Below are 18,453 nucleotides of genomic sequence, written 5' to 3' on the forward strand. Positions count from 1 at the left end.
GTTTTGAGTTACCACAATTTATTTTATATAATTTATGTTTTATGGTTGCGTTAATGTTTCAATTATGTACATTATTTTCTGAACTCCATTTACTTAAATTAAAACCCATGGATATGTTTGTTTAAATTTTAGAAATTATTTGACAATAATTTTGTGAACAATTATTTTCTGTAAGTACCACCACGGGAATCCCATGCCTTGGGAGACTTAAATAACCACTGACCCCTGTTTAGCCACTTTGTGGTGCTCTGTTTATCATGGATCCATTGACCCCTGTTCTAATTGTCACCTCAGTGACCCCTGTTCTGTTCTGTTGTGTACCGTGGTTATAGTTAATTTCTGTATTTAAGTTTCTGCCATTTAAATAATTTGTTTATTCAACCTAAATTATGTTAATGTTTTAGCTTAAAATAACTATTCATGGCTATTTTGTACCCCTATACTCACAGTATAATATTTCTCACTCTGCTATGCGTTTATAGCTATTACCCATTTCAGGTGACGAGACTTAACAGAATCAAGATAGGGGATAAACCATAGTGTTTTTTTTTTTTGTACTGTCAACATTTCTAATTGGACATCTAGAATAAAACAAAAGTCCAAATGACTATGTTTGTTTCCTTTTAATAAACATTTGGTACCTAATTATTTTATTTTAATTTATTTGATTTATCCGCTATGCTACAACTATAAAATTATTTGAATTATTTTATTTTTATCTTGTTGCGACGCCGAACCTTTGGATACCGGGCTTGGGTCGTGACATGTAGTGTCCTTTTATACCCAAAATAATGTACATAGATGTATAGTTTTCCCCAAAAATCCCACTTTAACATTTCAAAAGACTCATTTCTTATCTTTTTGCTTTATCATTAACAATTTGAAAGAATTATTCTAATCTCTTGTAACCATCCTTTAACCATAGACAATCGCTGCACAATCGAACATCCACATACCATAATCCACATAACATCAATTATACACACCCACATCTATCACACTATCAAACAATTAACGGGATCCATTTATTTATGAGACAAATCCAATTATTCACAACACTAGTTCATTTACACACATTCCCATCCAACTTAAGATCATTAAAATATTTTAATTACAACCACTATCATAATAATGTTACATTCTTCCACATATCGGGCTCATCGCGGAAGGGCAATTGGGCACCTTTTGATTTTCCACAAACTAATCTCAACAATTCATCAATTCCACAACTCGCTTTACCGAGCACAAACCGAAAGGTAAGCGAACCCTATCTCAATGCGCCACATTTTTTTGGTCATTATTAGGAAGGAATGCAGAACCTCTACACGATTTACTGGGCACAAATCGGAAGGAATTGCTATCTCAATGCACCATGCTTTACCAATCACAAGCTGGAAAAAATGGATACTTCGAATCATTCAATATCACATGATTTACTGGGTCTGAACTAGAACGAATCGTAACCTATCTCAAAGAGTCACACTTTACCAGGTGCTAACCGGAAGGAAACAGACCCTGTAACAGCACTTCCATCTGTTAACTCATTATATTATCACATCATTCTAAGTTATGAAATTTAATCAACATCATATAACTTATACCACCTATTCTACAACAATCAATATCATCCTCCCCCGATGGGCAAGGACAAAATCTCTACACTTTTAATGACATGAGTTCTTACAATTGAAATTATGTGATTTCCATAAAATTTCTATACATCCATATCAATACCCTTTTACTAGAGTTAGATCAACCAAAACATAATATCATACACTTCTTATAATTTACTTCACCAATTCCAATTACCAACTTCCACAATATAAGCTAATTTCACCACAATCATTTCTTCCTTTCTCATATTCAAAATTTCTATTCACAATAATTAGCATAACTCTTTAACCATGAAGTCATTCACTTATTTCATTTCTCAACATTATTAAACAAATAGAAATTAGGGCTTTTTATTTTAAATTGCATAAACATGTTTTAATAGTTTAAAACTTCCATAGTTCATGATAAATCATAAATTTAACCTCTTTATTTCAAAACCCTAACTTTCTCTTACATGCAATTTAGAAATCTTTTCAAAAGTTTTTATGCAATAGAAAATACCACACATCTATTTATACGAAACTATTGAAGAGCAGCAAAGAAGTCTCTATCTCGTGAAGTGAAGATGAGAAAATCCAAAAATTCACCAGTGACGAAAAGACGATCTGTTTAGATTAAAAGAAAGCTCTCGTTGTGCTCTATGTTTTGGTATACGAAACTAGGGTCAAAGATGTTTAGAAGTACATGAAATCGAGGGTTAAAGAGCTTAGAAACTCAAAAATGTTGAAAGGGAGAGAGAAGAGAGAGAAAATATATGAAGAAGTGAGGAAGATTGTGCCAAAAAGTGACTTTTAAATGACTGATTTCGAACAGATCCCTTGGGCGGTGAAATGTTTACTTGAGCATAAGAGACATAAGACCGCTAGAGCGGTAAAACCTGCACTCGAGTGAAGAAAACAAACTCCCAATATCTCAGATTGCAAAACAAAGTACTAGAAGTCCCAATAAACTACTCGAGTGGTAACTCCACCGCTCAAGCGAACAAGGATTTTTTTAGAAGTGTTACACTAACCTACTAAGTATTGACGTGTGACAAAATAACAAAATAAATTTGAGCTATTAATTAATATGAATTGTTGACATGATGAGCATTCCCAACTCAAACTTGAGACAAACTCAACACATAAGTAATACCAAACCGGACATTTAATTTTTCACTTATTTTAAAGATACTTCTACTATAAGTTCTAATATTAAACAATGCCCAACACTGTCTAACATTATAATACAAATTAATGGAGTGACGTTGACTTGTTATGGTAATTTAATTGGGTTTAACTTATCTCAAGTTGGTCATCTTAACTTTAGAGTGAATTTGGGCTTGACAGACCCATTTTGGGACTGATTTTGGTAATTCAAACCGTTCATTTTTTAGGACTCGTTAAGTAGAATATCTATGTATAAAATCAAGATGATCGGACATCAATAACTATATATTTGAATCAAATTTGTATTATAAAAAATAGATAGCTATTTTTGAAATTATGTTTGTTGTCTATTTTTAAAAACAAATATGATTCAAACATATAGTTACTGATTTCCAATCATCTTGATTTTTTGCATGAATATTCTACTCATTGAGTCTTAAAAAATGAATGGTTTGGATCACCGAACTCGATCACAACATAAGCTTACCAAGCTCAAACGCTATCTCAAATTAAGATAACAATTCGAGAGAAGTAAAATTCAATTTAATTCTAATAAATACTAACATGTGAAAAATAAATAAAAATTAAGCTATTAATTAATAAGAAATGCCGACATTATAAGCACTCATGGCTCAAACTTGATACAAACTTATCACATAAGTAATACCATATTGGACCTTCAATTTTTCACTTATTTTAAAAACATTCCTAAATACAAATTTTAATCGACAATGTCCAACACTGGCTGACAAATTTCTTAGGATGCATTTAATTCATGAATTTGGGAAGAAATTTGGAAATAGTAAGGAAAAAGATAAGCAAAATGTTAATGAAATATAATTACATTTCACTTACTTTCACAAATATTTTTCAAAAAAACACATAGCACAGACATTTAGTAAAAAGGTTAAAAATTCTTTCACATTCATTTTACTTTTTTTTTTATACAATTTCTTCTTATTTTAAAAAAAAATTATTCCTAAAAAATTTGGCCTTATTTGGTTTGTTTTTCAAAATAAATAAATAAATAGTAACTAATTTGATAACAATAAATATCAAAAAAAGAAAATTTTAAATTTTCAAAAATTATTTATGACTCCCAAAAGATAAAATAATATAATAATGATAAGTGTTTATGATTTTCTTATTTTTTTTATCAAATTAATTTTTAATTTAAAAAATTATGAAATAAGTTTTTAAAAACCAAATCAAACATATTGCACTAGTTTGGCATGATGGGTTAGGTTGGGGCTAAAATAGCTATAGAAAAGACAACATAGATTTTTTAACCCCAAGCTAAAAAATGTCATATTAAAATCATAATCATTTTATTTTTTCTCTCACAAAAGTCAAAGAAGTATAGAGTAATAAAAAAGTACAGAGAAAAAAAGAGAGGAATTCATATGATTTTTATTGATCATGAGAAAACATATAATAGAGTACCTCGAGGATATAATCTGGTAGGTGTTAGAGAAGAAAGGGGTGACAAAAGGTTACATTGATGTGATTATGGATATGTATGAAGGTGTGGTGACCACTATTAGATCACCTGCTGGAGAGACGAGTGAATTTTCAATTTTCATAGGGTTATACCAAGGATCAACCTTGAGTCTTTATCTTTTTGTTTTTGTTGTGGATCAGTTGACGCGTAATATTCAGGATGATGTGCTATGGTGTATGTTTTTTTTTTTTGTACAGATGATATTGTATTAGTGGATGAGACTAAAGAAGGAGTTAGCACTAAGTTAGAGATTTGGAGAAAAACATTTGATTATAAAGGATTTAGAATAAATAGAACTAAAACATAGTATATGAAGTGTAATTTTAATAACAGTTATAATGGAAGTAGAAGAGAAGTGAAGATTGAGAATCAAAAACTACTTAAGAGTGAACATTTTCGTTATTTAGGATGAATTATCACATCACATAATTAAGGCGGGGTGACTTAAGTGGAGGAGTGCGTCTGGAGTACTGTATGATAAATGAGTATCATTAAACTAAAAGGGAAGTTCTATAGAAGATGTTGTATGAGACGAAATGTTAGGCAACTAAGAAACAATATGTCAAAAAGATGAATGTCGCTGAGATAAAGATGCTAAGGTGGATGTGTGATAAGACTAGAAATGGCAGAGTTAGGAATGAGTATATGACAGAGTTAGGAATGAGTATATTCGAGAATGAATAGAAGTAATACTGATAGAAGATAAGTTGAGAGATAATAGATTAAGATGGTTTGGTCATTTACAACGGAGACCAATAAAGGCAGTAGTGAAGAGACGTGATACAGTCACGACATATGGTAGTGTTAGGAGAAGGGATAAATTTAGATTAACGTGGACTAGTATAGTAAATAGATATATGAATTTTCTTAATTTGACTAATGACATGATCTTAGATAGAATCGAGTGGAAAAAAAATGATTCATTGGTTTAGTTTGGATTACAAAAGTCAAAGACATCAAAAAATTCATCCACTTTTTAATCCAAAGTTAAAAAGTCAATCCATATCCCAAATGAAATCAGTTTATTTTTTCACCTTACATTTTAGTAAAAAAACTAAAAAGCCACACACAAAAAAAGAAAAAGAAAAGAAAAAGACAAAGAATCATCTCCCAAACAGGCCCTAAAGGTAAATTAATAAATCGACAGGGCCAAAATTTGAGCTGCCCCAACACCTCTACGTGTTAGCGTTCATGGCGAAGGTGGCGACCTATAAATCGGAAACCTTCTCTGTTGATATATGTGAGTTTATGTAGATAACATCTCTCCCTCTCTCTCTACATTCTCTGTTGATATATGTGAGTTTATGTAGATAACATCTCTGTTGTTGAAGGTGTTCGGTGAAATTCCTGAATGAAAAAGAGAGAATGGGGATCTCCTTCAAGGTGGCAAAGTCAGGAACTAGGTATAGGCCAAAGTTGCTTCAATTTGAGGACAAAGAAATTGATAATGACCCAACAACTGACTCTCAATATCGAGAAAATGAGGTATATTTACATACATATATATATGCTATTTCCAAGAGAACCCATGTTTTAATTTCTCTCTCAATGGACTTGTTTTTGATTCATGGGTGTTTTCTGTGTCTTGTTCGTTGAGTATATATCTAAAGACGACCCTTTTGGGTTGTGTTGCGTTTATATATGTTGGTTTTGTATGTTTATTTGTTACAAGAAGGCGTGGATATTTTTTTTTTTTTTTTGAAGTAGTTATGAAAATTTGAAATTTGAAATCTAAAACTGAGATAATTTGGTAATGAAAAAAGAAAAAGAAATAAAAAGTGACAAAGCTTCATATCAAACTGGGGTTTTACACTTTACATAATAGAATAGATATATTAATGTTCTGTAATGGGAAACAATGTTTACTTGTATTGTAATATTGACATTGTGTTTGTCCAATGATTCATGGTTATTTTTGTTTTGACCGTATGTATAGTTACATGAAATGTAGTATCTGTTGTCGTTTTTACAGGGAGGGTGTGTGTCATTTGTTTTAATGATAATTAGTGTTGTTTAGAGCTTGACAATGACACTGCAAAGCCCGCTTTTCTCAGTTCACCCCTTTCTCTAATTTTTTGATGCATTTTTGTTTTGTTATTATGATATATTCATAGAAGAATGCAGGGCCGACTTTGGCATAAAGCAAGCAAAGTTGCCACTTTGGGCCTTCAAAAAATAGGCAAAAAAAGGGGCCCCGATTTATTTTTTTATAGCTATTATACTATTCACAATATATATATATATATATTTGAATTTGAAAGGCCCCAATAAAATTCGGTGAAAATTCAAAACTAATGGATGGTTGATGTGGTGAATTATTTAAACTAATGGATAATTATTTTTACCTGAAAAACCTAAAAGTCGATTGATATTGTGAGTTATTTGAAATTAATGGAGGGTTGTTTCTCAAATGCATGGATTGTGTACATAATACAATTAATTATACTAGTTACAGTTATTTATGGGAAAAGAATCTTTTCGAAGTTAAAGTTGATTAAATATTATCTTCGGTCAACTGTGTCACAAGAAAGATAGAAAGAATTAACGATTTTATCCATTGAAAATGATTTAGTTGATAAGTTGGATTATGCAAGCTTGATTAACAATTTTGTTGTTAAAATGTGAGAATGGTGATGTTCAAGTCATATTTTGTTATAGTTTTTACATTTTTTATTTAGTACTTGTGCTCGGATTATTTTGATCATTTTTTATTTATTTATTGTAAACCTTGCTATATATTCAAGTAAATTTTAATAGTTGTATATGGGAAGTAACCTTTTTGTAAGCAATGTAAAAAAATAAAAAAGATACGTAATCTTTTGATCATAATTATTTTCTTTTTAAATTATGAAATTTTGTCAGGATTTCACTTTGGGCCCCAAAAATGTTAGAGCCAGTCCTGGAAGAATGGATGCACTTTAAAATATATTTATATATATATATCTATATATATATTTGTAAAAAGTTTAATAAAAGGAAATGGAGGAGCAAATGTGTTTTGGCATTAGCAAGTTTTGAGCCCATTCTTATAATATGCATAATCTATCGCATTTGAAGAAAATTCCATATTTGTACAAATTTATGGTCAAAAGATTGAAATAAGCATATGGGTGTGTGTGTGCAAAACATATATAATCAGCAAAGCAAATCCTTGAATTAGTGATGAAAAAAACACATTAGCCATCATTGGAGCCTATGTTTGCGCAATAATACTAACGTTTTTTTCAGCTAGTGTTTGTGCCTTGCAACAAGAATGCATAGTGAAGTTGAAGTGAAGAAGGGGAGAGGGGGGGAGTCTTTGTTGGGGATCAGGTTGAAATTGAAAGGAGGCATCTTTGGCATTTTAAGAGAGTAAGAGAAGTGGAGGCCAATCACCTTACAAATATAAATGCAGTTTAAAAGGGTTGATCTTCAACATGACAAATGTGTCCTAAATAGCTTATTTGTAGTGCTACTAGAAAACGCTAGTACCTTAGTGAATTATGTTTTGGAACGGACGTTCTTTCCAAAATGATAAATTTAGTGATCCAAAGTGATCTCAAAAGTTTGTTCCTATATATTTTCGTAGGAGGGAAAAAAATATATAATGAATTAAAATCAAGGTGAGTAAAGTTTTGACACGGCAAAACGTCAAAAATGGGTCAATGCTTATAGAAATGTTTTGCTACACGATTAATTTGGGTAAAAAAAAAAACCTACATTTTATTGGATACCTAATAGTTAAAAGAAAATTACTTTGGTACCTTAAATTCTTATAGTATAATCTATACAAGTCTACTCCTATCGTACCACATTTTAGAGCAAGTGGCGTACCATGTTCTCATTCCCGTTTCACATACCGGAACGATCCACGTTTTAGGTATTACAGCTTCATCATATTGTTATTATATTATTTTACTATTTAATTTCACCATTTCACATGAGATTCATTTTTCTTCTTAGAAATTTAACCCTTATACAAAACTTGAAGCATAAAGCTTGGTCTCTATGGCTCCATTCAATTGTTAGGAATGGTGTAAAGGAAAGGAAAAGAAAATGCAAATGATTTACTTTTTTTTGTTAATTGTTTAGTTTACAAGTAAGTTTATCTATAAAAACAATTTGAACTCGCATGATGCATGATCCTGTACTTTTTATAGAAAATTATTTGAGGGAAATGTTTCCTTCAAGAAAGAAATTATGGTGGGTCCTACATTTTTCTGCAACAATTGAATATGCAAGCTGGAAAGGAAAAGGAAAACAGTTTTGTTTTCCTATGTCTTTCATTTCCTGTGAATTGAACGTAGGATACATGATTCATCCATATTGGAAGTGAATTCATTGACTTTTTTTTGACATAGGGTGATCTCGTTGGATTAGGAGATAAAGTTACAGACTATTCACATGCATTGGCCAAGCCTGGATTGCGCTCGGTTTCAGAAGGTATTTTAAACAGCATTTGTAATTGCAATGACATCTTCAGACTCTCTTCATATCTGAGTCTCTACAGTTTGTTTTTCAGCAGTTCCAGAGGTTTCCTTTTCACTGAACTTGTTTCCAAGTGGCTTCTCTTCTCTGTTGGAAAACCCTATCAGGTCAGCATTCTTAAGAAATGAAAGTTAAATAATTCCTAATGTATGGCAGTTGTCATTATCATAATGCAATTATATTCTCTTATGTTTTCCTTCTATTGGCATTGCAAAAATTCACTGGAATGCATGTTTTCAGTTGTTTGACAACATTCCCAAGCAGTTGCATCCCTATGACAGGGCATCAGAGATCCTTTTCTGTGTAAGTTTGTATATTCCCTTTGAGCATAAGGCTAAGCTGGGTTATATTAAATCTTGTCTTTCTATACGTTCTCTTTGAACTTTTATAGAACTAGTAACAAGTTATAAAGGGTATGCTCTTCTTTTGAAAAAAAGGTTCAAAAAACCTTGCTTTGGTATCAAACTTCAAGTGTTATCACACTGCAATATGGTACTTGATTATTTGTTAATTTGTTTTCACAACTACTGTTTATCAAAGTTTGCCTACGCATGATCTGTACTATTTTAGAAAGCCAGCAAATTCATTTTGAAACTTTTTATATGATCAACAAATATTAAACATGGGGCAAAATGGTTGTAGAAATTTAATGTATAAAGAGAAATAGAGAATTGTATTATTGATTGATTTATATTGATATCTATTACAATGATTCATGATTCCTATATATAGAAGAGGGTGAGTGTGTAGTAGGTAAGGAGTAGGTGAAGTGGAGGTGGTAGTGGTGTAGTGGGTTAGGTTTAGTGGAGTAGGTGAGGTGGTAGTGGTGTAGTGGGTTAGGTTTAGTGGAGTAGGTTTAAGTGGGTGAAGTAGGTGGAGTAGGTGAAGTGGAGGTGGTTTTTAACAGCCCCCCGCAAACTCAAGGGGGATAGGAACTAACCAACTTGAGTTTGGAGAGAGTAACAAAACAAGAAAATACATAAAAATAAAAGAGGATAAGAGACACTGTATGGTCGTGTCAGACCATTGGTGAAGACACTGGATGGTGGTGTCATAACGTTGCAGAGGACACTGTATGGGGGTGTCATAACCATGTAGAGGACACTGTATGGTGGTGTCATAACGGTGTAGAGGACACTGGATGGCGGTGTCAGACCGATGTAGAAGTCAGTTTATGGGGTCATGTCGGACCGTTGTAGCAGACAATGTTGTGACAGTTGTGGTGACAGTTTACGGAGTCTTGCTGGACCCTTGTAGAAACTAACCGGAATCAATGTCGGGACAGTTTACAGAGTCTTGTCGGACCCATGAAGGAGCTAACCGGAATCAATGTCGGGACAGTTTACAGAGTCTTGTCGGACCCATGAAGGAGCTAACCGGAATCAATGTCGGGACAGTTTACAGAGTCTTGTCGGACCCTTAAAAAGTCGCACCCTCAAAAGGCGTGCCCAATCTTTCAAAAGGCGTGCCATCAAAAGGCGTGCCCAATCCATAAAAAGGCGTGCCATCAAAAGGCGTGCCATCAAAAGGCGCGCCCACTTCATCAAAAGACGTGCCCGACAGAAAGCGTCGAGCCATCAAAAGGGGCGCCTGACACGCGGCGATGCACGTGATTGACAGAGCGCGTGTCGGCCTCGTCGTCTCTGTCTTTATAAACCAAAGCGAAGTCTGAGGCTTGGAAGCATAACAAACCAGTTGAAACCTCTTCGTTCTCTGTAACATTCTGTAACCAACCCTTCTCTGAAACACTCAGCAACCCAAAAACATGGCTTCTTCTTCCCGTTCAGCTACCCAGAACATAGCCTCTTTTTCCCATTGTCTGCTCACTCTCTTTCCCGACCTCAACGAGTCAACAAGAGAGATAACTGGTGCGGTGGCCTGTGAACCTCAACCAAACACCTCTGGTTTTGCTCCGTTGAACTTTCCGATGCGGTCGGTGGAGCAAAAAATGGCAGTGCAAACGGATATTGAAGCTAATCAGTATACATTGAAGTCCTGTGTTGAAACTATGACTGCGATCACAAACTTGTCGCACCGGCTGCAGAGTAGGACAAATGAGGTGCAGCAGTTAAATGCCCAACTGGCTCTGCTCCAACGCATGTATAAGGATGCGCGAGCAGAGATAAGTGTGCTAAAGGCGGAAAATAAGGAGCTGAAGCGGAAGGCCACCGTTATGTTCCGATTTGGAGGTCCGCCATATGCTGTAGTGGAGGAGCAGGGTGGAGTGATCGTGCCTAGTGGAGTGGGAAACATGGAGGCAACACCGTCAAGGGCCGCCCAGGACGGAGGCAAGAAGAAAAGACCGGCGGAATAGGCGAAAAAGTGAGGTCAGTGGGTGGCCGTCTGCAGAAAAGAAAACAAATCTTGTGGTGTTGTGGTTTCTTTCTTTTTTCTTTTTTCTTTTTTCTTTTTTTTTTTTTTTTTTTTTTTTTTTTTTTTTTTGTTAAAATTGTGATCGGGGTTGATCCCTGAGATGAATAAAAGATAGTTTGGTGTGCAAAGCTATATGGTATGAATGGAATTTGAAAAAGATTAAAAAATAATGTGAAAGAAAAATAAAGAAAGAAATAATAAAAATATATTTGAAATCAAAATGAAAGATGGGGGAAATAAGGAAAGTGGTTTGGAGAAAAGAAATAAAAATAATGGATTTTGAAATCAAACGGAGGAGAGAGAGGGGACAAGCCCATGTGAGAGAAAGAGGGGAAAAATGATAGCCGATGCACCCAAAAATAATCTAGCTGCTATCCACAGGCGCTTAGGGGAAGGAAATGGTAGCAAGAGACGGTCAACACCATATATGGCTATAGCAAAGAAATGGAGTATCAAGCTCAATGGGCTAGGATTTAGACCAGAGAGTAAAGCCACTGGTCCTGTTGAACACACACCTCCAAGGCTCAAATAATCAAAACATGCTTCACGCATTTCCTTCCTTGCTTGATCAGGAGATGCACAAAACACCTTATACAGGGCTCTAGTCATTCCTCCACCAGTTAAAGGATGACGCATATTGAAAGCATCACCTATTAATAGTGCTCCAGGAGTAGGGTAAGGAGCAGCTGGCATACTTCTATTGGGCATTGTTCTAATACTTCCCTTATCAATTGCAGCTATAAATGAATCATGCAGCTCAGGTGGAACCTGGGGAGCCACCAGAGGGAAGCAAAGCCGAAGGCTGCTGCAAAGCCGAAGGCTGTAAAAGCGAAAAAGGAAAAGAAGGCTCCGGCTAAGACAAAAGCTGCTGCGCCAAAAGCTAAAGCCGCTGTGAAGCCCAAGCCAGCGGCAAAGGCCAAGCCAGCTGCGAAGCCAAAAGCTGCTGTGAAACCGAAGGCTGCCGTGAAGCTGAAAGCTGCAGTGAAGCTCAAGGCTATAGCGAAGCCCAAACCAAAGCCGAAGGCGAAGGATCCTAACAAGAGGCAAATGAGCATGGAGGAGAAGCATAGATTGAGTGTTGGGTTGCAGAGTTTGCCCCAGGAAAAGATGCCACAGTTAGTGCAGATTATGAAGAAGAGGAATTCACATTGGCCTCAAGAGAGAGGATTTAGGCAGTGATGGGAAGGTATGTGTAGAAAATAAGCGGAATAGGTTGAGGTCCGGCGGGCGGCCAAGGCGAGGTTGCCGCCCGCCGGTGAAACGAAAAATACTAAGTGCTTAACCTTGCTCTGATACCATGTAGAAATTTAATGTATAAAGAGAAATAGAGAATTGTATTATTGATTGATTTATATTGATATCTATTACAATGATTCATGATTCCTATATATAGAAGAGGGTGAGTGTGTAGTAGGTAAGGAGTAGGTGAAGTGGAGGTGGTAGTGGTGTAGTGGGTTAGGTTTAGTGGAGTAGGTGAGGTGGTAGTGGTGTAGTGGGTTAGGTTTAGTGGAGTAGGTTTAAGTGGGTGAAGTAGGTGGAGTAGGTGAAGTGGAGGTGGTTTTGTCCTCTTTTAAAAAGCTGCCACTTTACTGACAATCATTTTTCCCTCTAATGTAGGAGGATGTAGTTTGTTACAAGTTAATACTTACAACTACTATATACCTTTCCACTAATTGTCAAATTCTATGATTTTTAATTTGAACTACTGAATAATAGTGAAACAATATGGTATAGGAAGTGTTTGTATAGCACATGCCTCATTGTAGTATCCTAATATGAATATAAACTTTAATATCTGGTAACATTTCTTGTAGTATTCGAGTGCACTGGGTCTTGTTTCTTAAATAAGTGAATACAATGTCACATAGCTTGTAGCATTCGAGTGTATTGCACTTTGTTTTCTCAAATAAGATGATATAATCTCATCAATATTATTAACTATATGGTGTATAATAATAGCATCCAGGATTGTGCGCATTGTAATGGTGTTATCTTACTTCTACGATGCTTTACACATTTTTGAAAGGGGCTAAATTGATTCAACTACTTAAAAAAGGTATTATCATTTTGGGCTGATCCTCAAATAGTGTGCTAAAAATGACAATTTTACGTATAACATTGGTAAAGGTAGCTGTTATGTCTGGCTGATAAATAAAAAAAAGGTAGCTCTTATGTTTGGTAAAACATGGGCTTTTTTTTGAGTATTATAATTTCCAAATACTAAAATCTGATAGATCTTTGAATTTTTAATGATGGCTTACTAAAATAATCTTCAACATGTTATACATGTCAAACACCTTTTCTGATTATCAACTAGGCATGTGGTTTAAAGTACATTCCACAAGGAATAGCAAATAGAAAGTATAAAACCCTCCATCCATCTATCATGTCCTTCCCTTATGTAAATCACAAGGCACTAGGTAGCTTCCTTCAAACAGTGTAAAAATTTCTAAAGAACAATTAAAAAGGATCTTGTTGTGGTATAAGAGAAGCAGCATATGATGCTTCTAGATTTAGCAACAAAATACGGTAGGGAAGATCAACAAAAGCTAAGCAAACACACAAAAAAAAAAAAAAAAAAAAAAAAAAACAAAAACAGACATATGGTAGGATTTCTAGTGTAGAAAAGTATTGACTGAGTGTCTGAAGAGTGGCAAAACAAATCAGTAGTGGTTGAGAAAAGGGGGGTTGTCTGGATGTGAAACAAAGCAACCTGTAGAGAGAGAAAGGTTGTGGAGAGCCTTGAGGTATCTGATAAAATGCAAAGCCACTAGGAGAGAAAGGATATTCCAAAAGGTAACTGTAGTACATCCTTGTATATATAGAGGGTTGATCATGTGACCTGTAACTAGCATTTTAGATATTCCATAATTCTATTAGAATGTGTGAGAGCCACTGAGTTTGAGTATTAAAAAAGTCAATGAGTTTGAGTATTAAAAGCCTTTCGTCTATTGCGTGCAATATTGAAATGATCCAAAAATTTTATTCTTCTTTTTGTATTCTCTCTCTTCCTAAGTTCCCATAGGTTGTCAGAACATTGGTGTTTTTATGAAACATTGAAGGTTTGAACTTATACTAAACATTGAAATGGAAATAAAGTTAAGCTTCATGGGTAAGTGAGTTGAGCCATGTGGTGATTCAGGAACTAGATGTCAGTAGTTCAACACTTTTTTATGCTATGCATTTGGTTTGCAGGTGACAGCATGCATCCATAGGGATTAGTTTTGACTAAAAAGGGTGACAGAACCCTGCTGTAACAATAGAATAGAAAAAATAAATGGTTGAAATAAGGAGATAAATTGAATAGCAGGCATGCAATTTTTTGTTCCATTATAAAATTTGTTCCTGGTTATCTAGTGTACAGTATTTGCAATTATTAGTCTTTTTTTTTTTTTCTATTGAAGAAAGCCAGCTGCAGAGACAAAATATAATTTTTATTATGATGTGCTTTTTGTGTACATTATTTACTTCAGGCAATTGAGAGTGGGTGCTTACCAGGAGATATTTTTGATGATCTTCCCTGCAAATATGTCAATGGAGCTCTTCTGTGTGAGGTGAGATAAAAACTACAGACTTCTTTTTGGATTTATTGAAAAGAGTATTGTCTTGCTGATTTGCATATTGATGTTCGTGTGTTTAATGTTTTTGTAGACATTTAGGTGTTAGAATTGTTTGTCTCTACTTGAAGGAAGGAACTACAAACAATTTTATAGTTTTCTTTCCCGGAGTTGTTAAGACTCACAGAAATTTGACTTGCTTGCTTGCACACATCTATGAATCTGTCCACTTAATTGTTGGCAAGTACTCTAATCTTTGCACTATGTCAATATGTTTGAGGTTCTGATGTTAGGCGCAACCTCTAGTTTTACTCTGGCTTGTGATGAAAAAACAGTAAGATCAACTTGTCTACCTTCAGGCAAAGTTGAGAGGGTCAACTTGTCTACAAGAAATATTTAATGTAATGTTCTAATTTTATCACCAACCTAGGAGTTTGAAACATGGAGTATTTTTGAGAAGCAGTTTGGTGTTTGGTTCAAATAACTATGAAGCTTTGAAAGGGTGTTTTACTTTACCTTATTCTTTTGGTATTTGGTTGATTCTAGCAATATTTTAGAGTTCCTAATATTCTACCTTGAGTATGTATGTAGGTGGTCATGTCTCTACAGGAAAGTTTTGAAAGCTTACTGATGGTGTCTTCAACACTGAAATTCAATACCCAATTTACATAGACAGTGAATTGCTACGGTACCTGTAATGGTGGATGCACACAAACTGCCAATTTACCTAGACAGTGAATTGCATTTGTTAAACTTTTATAGATTGCTTAATTGGAAGTTGGCATCTGACATCTAGTTTGAATGCAAGATAAGTTTTCTTCTTTATTTGACTTAAGATGACAAAGGACTATTTTATCTAAAGCAAAAAGTTCCTTGCTAACTTCAAAATGATACTTTGGTGTGTTATGCTTGTTGCACCTTTTTGCCAAATAATTTAAATCCTTTTTAGGTTTGTTAGATTTTCTTGATATAATTGCCCAAAAGACCTAGAATCACTAGAACACTTGCAGATTGTTGTATTGTTATTTGATAATTCTTTGAAAACAAACTTTTGATAATTCTATATCTCCCTTTCTAATTTCTATGCAGATTAAAGATTACCGAAATATCTTTTCCCAAAAGGGAGACACAGCTTCTTCAGCAGAGAATTCTCCAGTTATATACAAAAAGGTCCTGCAGATGTGTATGGAGAGTGTTGTCAAGGACATCTCATTAGCCTCAGATGATTCTTGGACCTACAATGATCTACTGGTCAGTAGACTTACAAGGAATCTTCCTGTTCTTTGCTTTTAATTTCAAACTGTTACCCTGATGTTATAATGTTTCAGGAATTTGAGTCCCGAATTCTCAAGGCTCTGCGGCCTGATCTTCATTTGGATCCAAAGCCAATGCTGGATAGATTTTGTGAGGAACCTCTGGCAGAGAAGGTAACCAAGGCATAGAATATATGCCATTTTCACCATTGAACAAAATTTTTCTGAATTTTTATTTTTATGGTTGTAATGGAAAGCTCATCCATTTCCTCTTTCGTCAGTTTGAGTGCATCCTGAAACTTCTATATTATGTTTGCTGATGATTGACACTTGTTGCAGCTCAATTTAGGAATTTCCTGGAATAGAAAAAAGAGAAAGCTCAATGATGCAACCACAATAGACCAAGTTTCCAGCAACCTATCCCCTAGATTCCAAGTGTCAGAAGTTTGTGCACCCCGGAATTCAAACATTCAATCTGATGTAGAATTCCAAGATAGAGTTCAATATTCTAAACTTGTCTCCAGCTCTATCACTACTTCACAGAGAAATTATGTTCTCCAAGAGAACATGTCACAATCTTCTCTTTTAACATCCCAGGCAAACTATCAACTAGCACTTACTTACAATCAATCTCCTTCTGGAGCTCTAACACCATCAAATACTATCTCTGCACACAAACCAAATCATGGTAACACTGATCCAAGAATACCCAGCTCGTTGACCCTTGGTGAGCGGAGAAGATATGTAATAGCAAACCGAGGACCTATTAGCGAGAAACCAAATCAAGAACCACTGGACTTCTCTCAAGAGCAGCTTCCAGAGTTCCAAGCTGAAACCAAGCTTGCCATTGAACTACAGAGGAAAAACAAAAGGGTACATCAACGGATTGAAGCTGAAGGGATTTCACATGAAAGAATTCATGAGAAGATGCATCCGTCACTGTCAAGAAAAAATGGACAACAAGCAATCCTTGAAGGTATTCCAAAGCCGCAGCCTGAAGTGCTTACTTTTAGAAAGAAAGAAGAACCAATTGAATTTGGTAGTTTTCCAAGTTTGAATGATGGGAATGCCAAAGATAACAGCCATATAATGGATATGAGAAATGATCAATCTAATCTTCTGCAATCACAGCTGCTGCCATTATCAGTCCCTGCTAATGCAATGCAGTGGAATCACATGACTGAGTCTATTGGAAAGAATATAACAAATGAAAAAGTTGTCACTCAGGGTCAGAAGGGGAAAGCTTTGCCACATTCTCTAGTTTCTTCTGGTGATGTAAATGCATCGGTACATTCTTGTCTTGATAATTCTTTGCCAAAAGAGGCACCTCTCCGGACGAAGAGAAAATCAAATTCTCTTCTTAAAGGCAGTATGCAAAAAGTAGAAACTCTTGCAGGCACTAGCGCAATGAATACTGCCAATACAGTTTACCTTCCAGTGGGAACTCCCTTACCCTGGCCTTCGGTACTTGATGACCCTGTCCTTGAGACTCCCATGCTTTCAGGAATTAGTGATCCCGTGCTTGATAGGATTCAAAAGTGAAAACGGTGACTCAGAGGTGCGAACCGATTTATACTCTAATCTGTTGTGCAGACACTTTTTCTTTTATGCTCCATTTTTGGGATGGAAAATGTTTTCTGCATTTTCTAGTGTTTGGTAGAAGAAAAAACTAAAGTCAAAACGGAAAACATTTTCCGTGGTCTATAGAAAACAAGACTATTTGGGCGGAATATTTTTTCCACTTTTAAAAGTTTGAAAACTTTTCCGGACATATGCCACCACACTTCCACTGCCACTGCCACCGTCACACCACCACCCCACTACCTCCTCCTCCTTCACCCTGCCACCCCCACCACCACTAATACAACCATTAGTACAAAATAGTTCAAGGATGGAACCAAGCGTAGGTTTTCTCCAGAAAACATTTTTTGAAAAAAGTTTCTGCAGAAAATATTTTTTGTTTGAATTCCACTGAGACAAACGGAGCGTAAGTGATAGAGCAAATGTGAAACATTATTTTTTCTATGTTCAGGTATGCACTGAATAACAGGAAACGTAAGTTCAGTCAGGTTATTGAAAGGAAGTTCTTTTCCTGCACAGCTCAATTGGTAGCTTCCGGGATAATGAACTCTGAGGATAAGAACTTCGGAGATGGTAACTCAGATACAACTTCTCATTTGGATTGCTCCTCGGAAAATAATCATAACCTCTTTAAGACTAGGAATGTTACATTTGTACGCTCATCTCATGTTTCTCAAGGTATGTCCTGCCTGCCTGAAATGGTCCCCCTTGAAACTGCAGTCGACTCTTCTGTTTCTTATTATTACCCTGTACTTTCAGGAAATGATATTGCCAATAGTGAGGCTCAAAACAAACTCACCATATTGGAGAAGCTTGACGAGGGAATAGTGGAAGCAACTGTTATTTATGATCAAGAAAAGTTTGATCGCATTGAGTTGCATCTCTTAGAAACCTTCACTAACACTGTAAGTTCTCCATATGTAGTTATCACAAAATTTTTATTATCCTGGAAGAATAGT

The 18,453-nt window shown here is 35.1% G+C and overlaps 1 protein-coding gene across 3 annotated transcripts; it reads left to right on the plus strand.

The window, feature by feature from the left end:
- The first annotated feature begins 5,352 nt into the window (after positions 1 to 5,352).
- Positions 5,353 to 18,152, plus strand: LOC145789317 (uncharacterized). Of its 3 annotated transcripts, none has more exons than XM_082892505.1 (9): positions 5,353 to 5,503; positions 5,595 to 5,748; positions 8,604 to 8,837; positions 8,971 to 9,033; positions 14,577 to 14,657; positions 15,750 to 15,911; positions 15,989 to 16,087; positions 16,253 to 17,471; positions 18,014 to 18,152. In XM_082892505.1, coding segments are annotated over exons 1-8 (1,998 nt in total). In that variant the 5' UTR covers positions 5,353 to 5,501; the 3' UTR covers positions 17,456 to 17,471; positions 18,014 to 18,152. The 3 variants fall into 3 exon arrangements, with proteins under 3 accessions (XP_082748631.1, XP_082748630.1, XP_082748632.1); XM_082892504.1 differs by having other exon boundaries at positions 5,355 to 5,503; positions 17,946 to 18,084; XM_082892506.1 differs by lacking the exon at positions 5,353 to 5,503 and having other exon boundaries at positions 5,526 to 5,748; positions 17,946 to 18,084.
- The last annotated feature ends 301 nt before the right edge of the window (positions 18,153 to 18,453 follow it).

Source organism: Camellia sinensis, chromosome 10 (genome assembly GCF_055761805.1).
Source record: "Camellia sinensis isolate YWXY chromosome 10, ASM5576180v1, whole genome shotgun sequence".
NCBI lineage: Eukaryota > Viridiplantae > Streptophyta > Magnoliopsida > Ericales > Theaceae > Camellia > Camellia sinensis.

What these genes read in the sequence shown, in the direction of transcription:
- LOC145789317 (XM_082892505.1), top strand. An exon ending in CATCAGAGATCCTTTTCTGT is followed by an intron (nt 9,034 to 14,576) that starts GTAAGTTTGTAT and finishes TATTTACTTCAG; the next exon opens with GCAATTGAGAGTGGGTGCTT. An exon ending in ATGGAGCTCTTCTGTGTGAG is followed by an intron (nt 14,658 to 15,749) that starts GTGAGATAAAAA and finishes ATTTCTATGCAG; the next exon opens with ATTAAAGATTACCGAAATAT.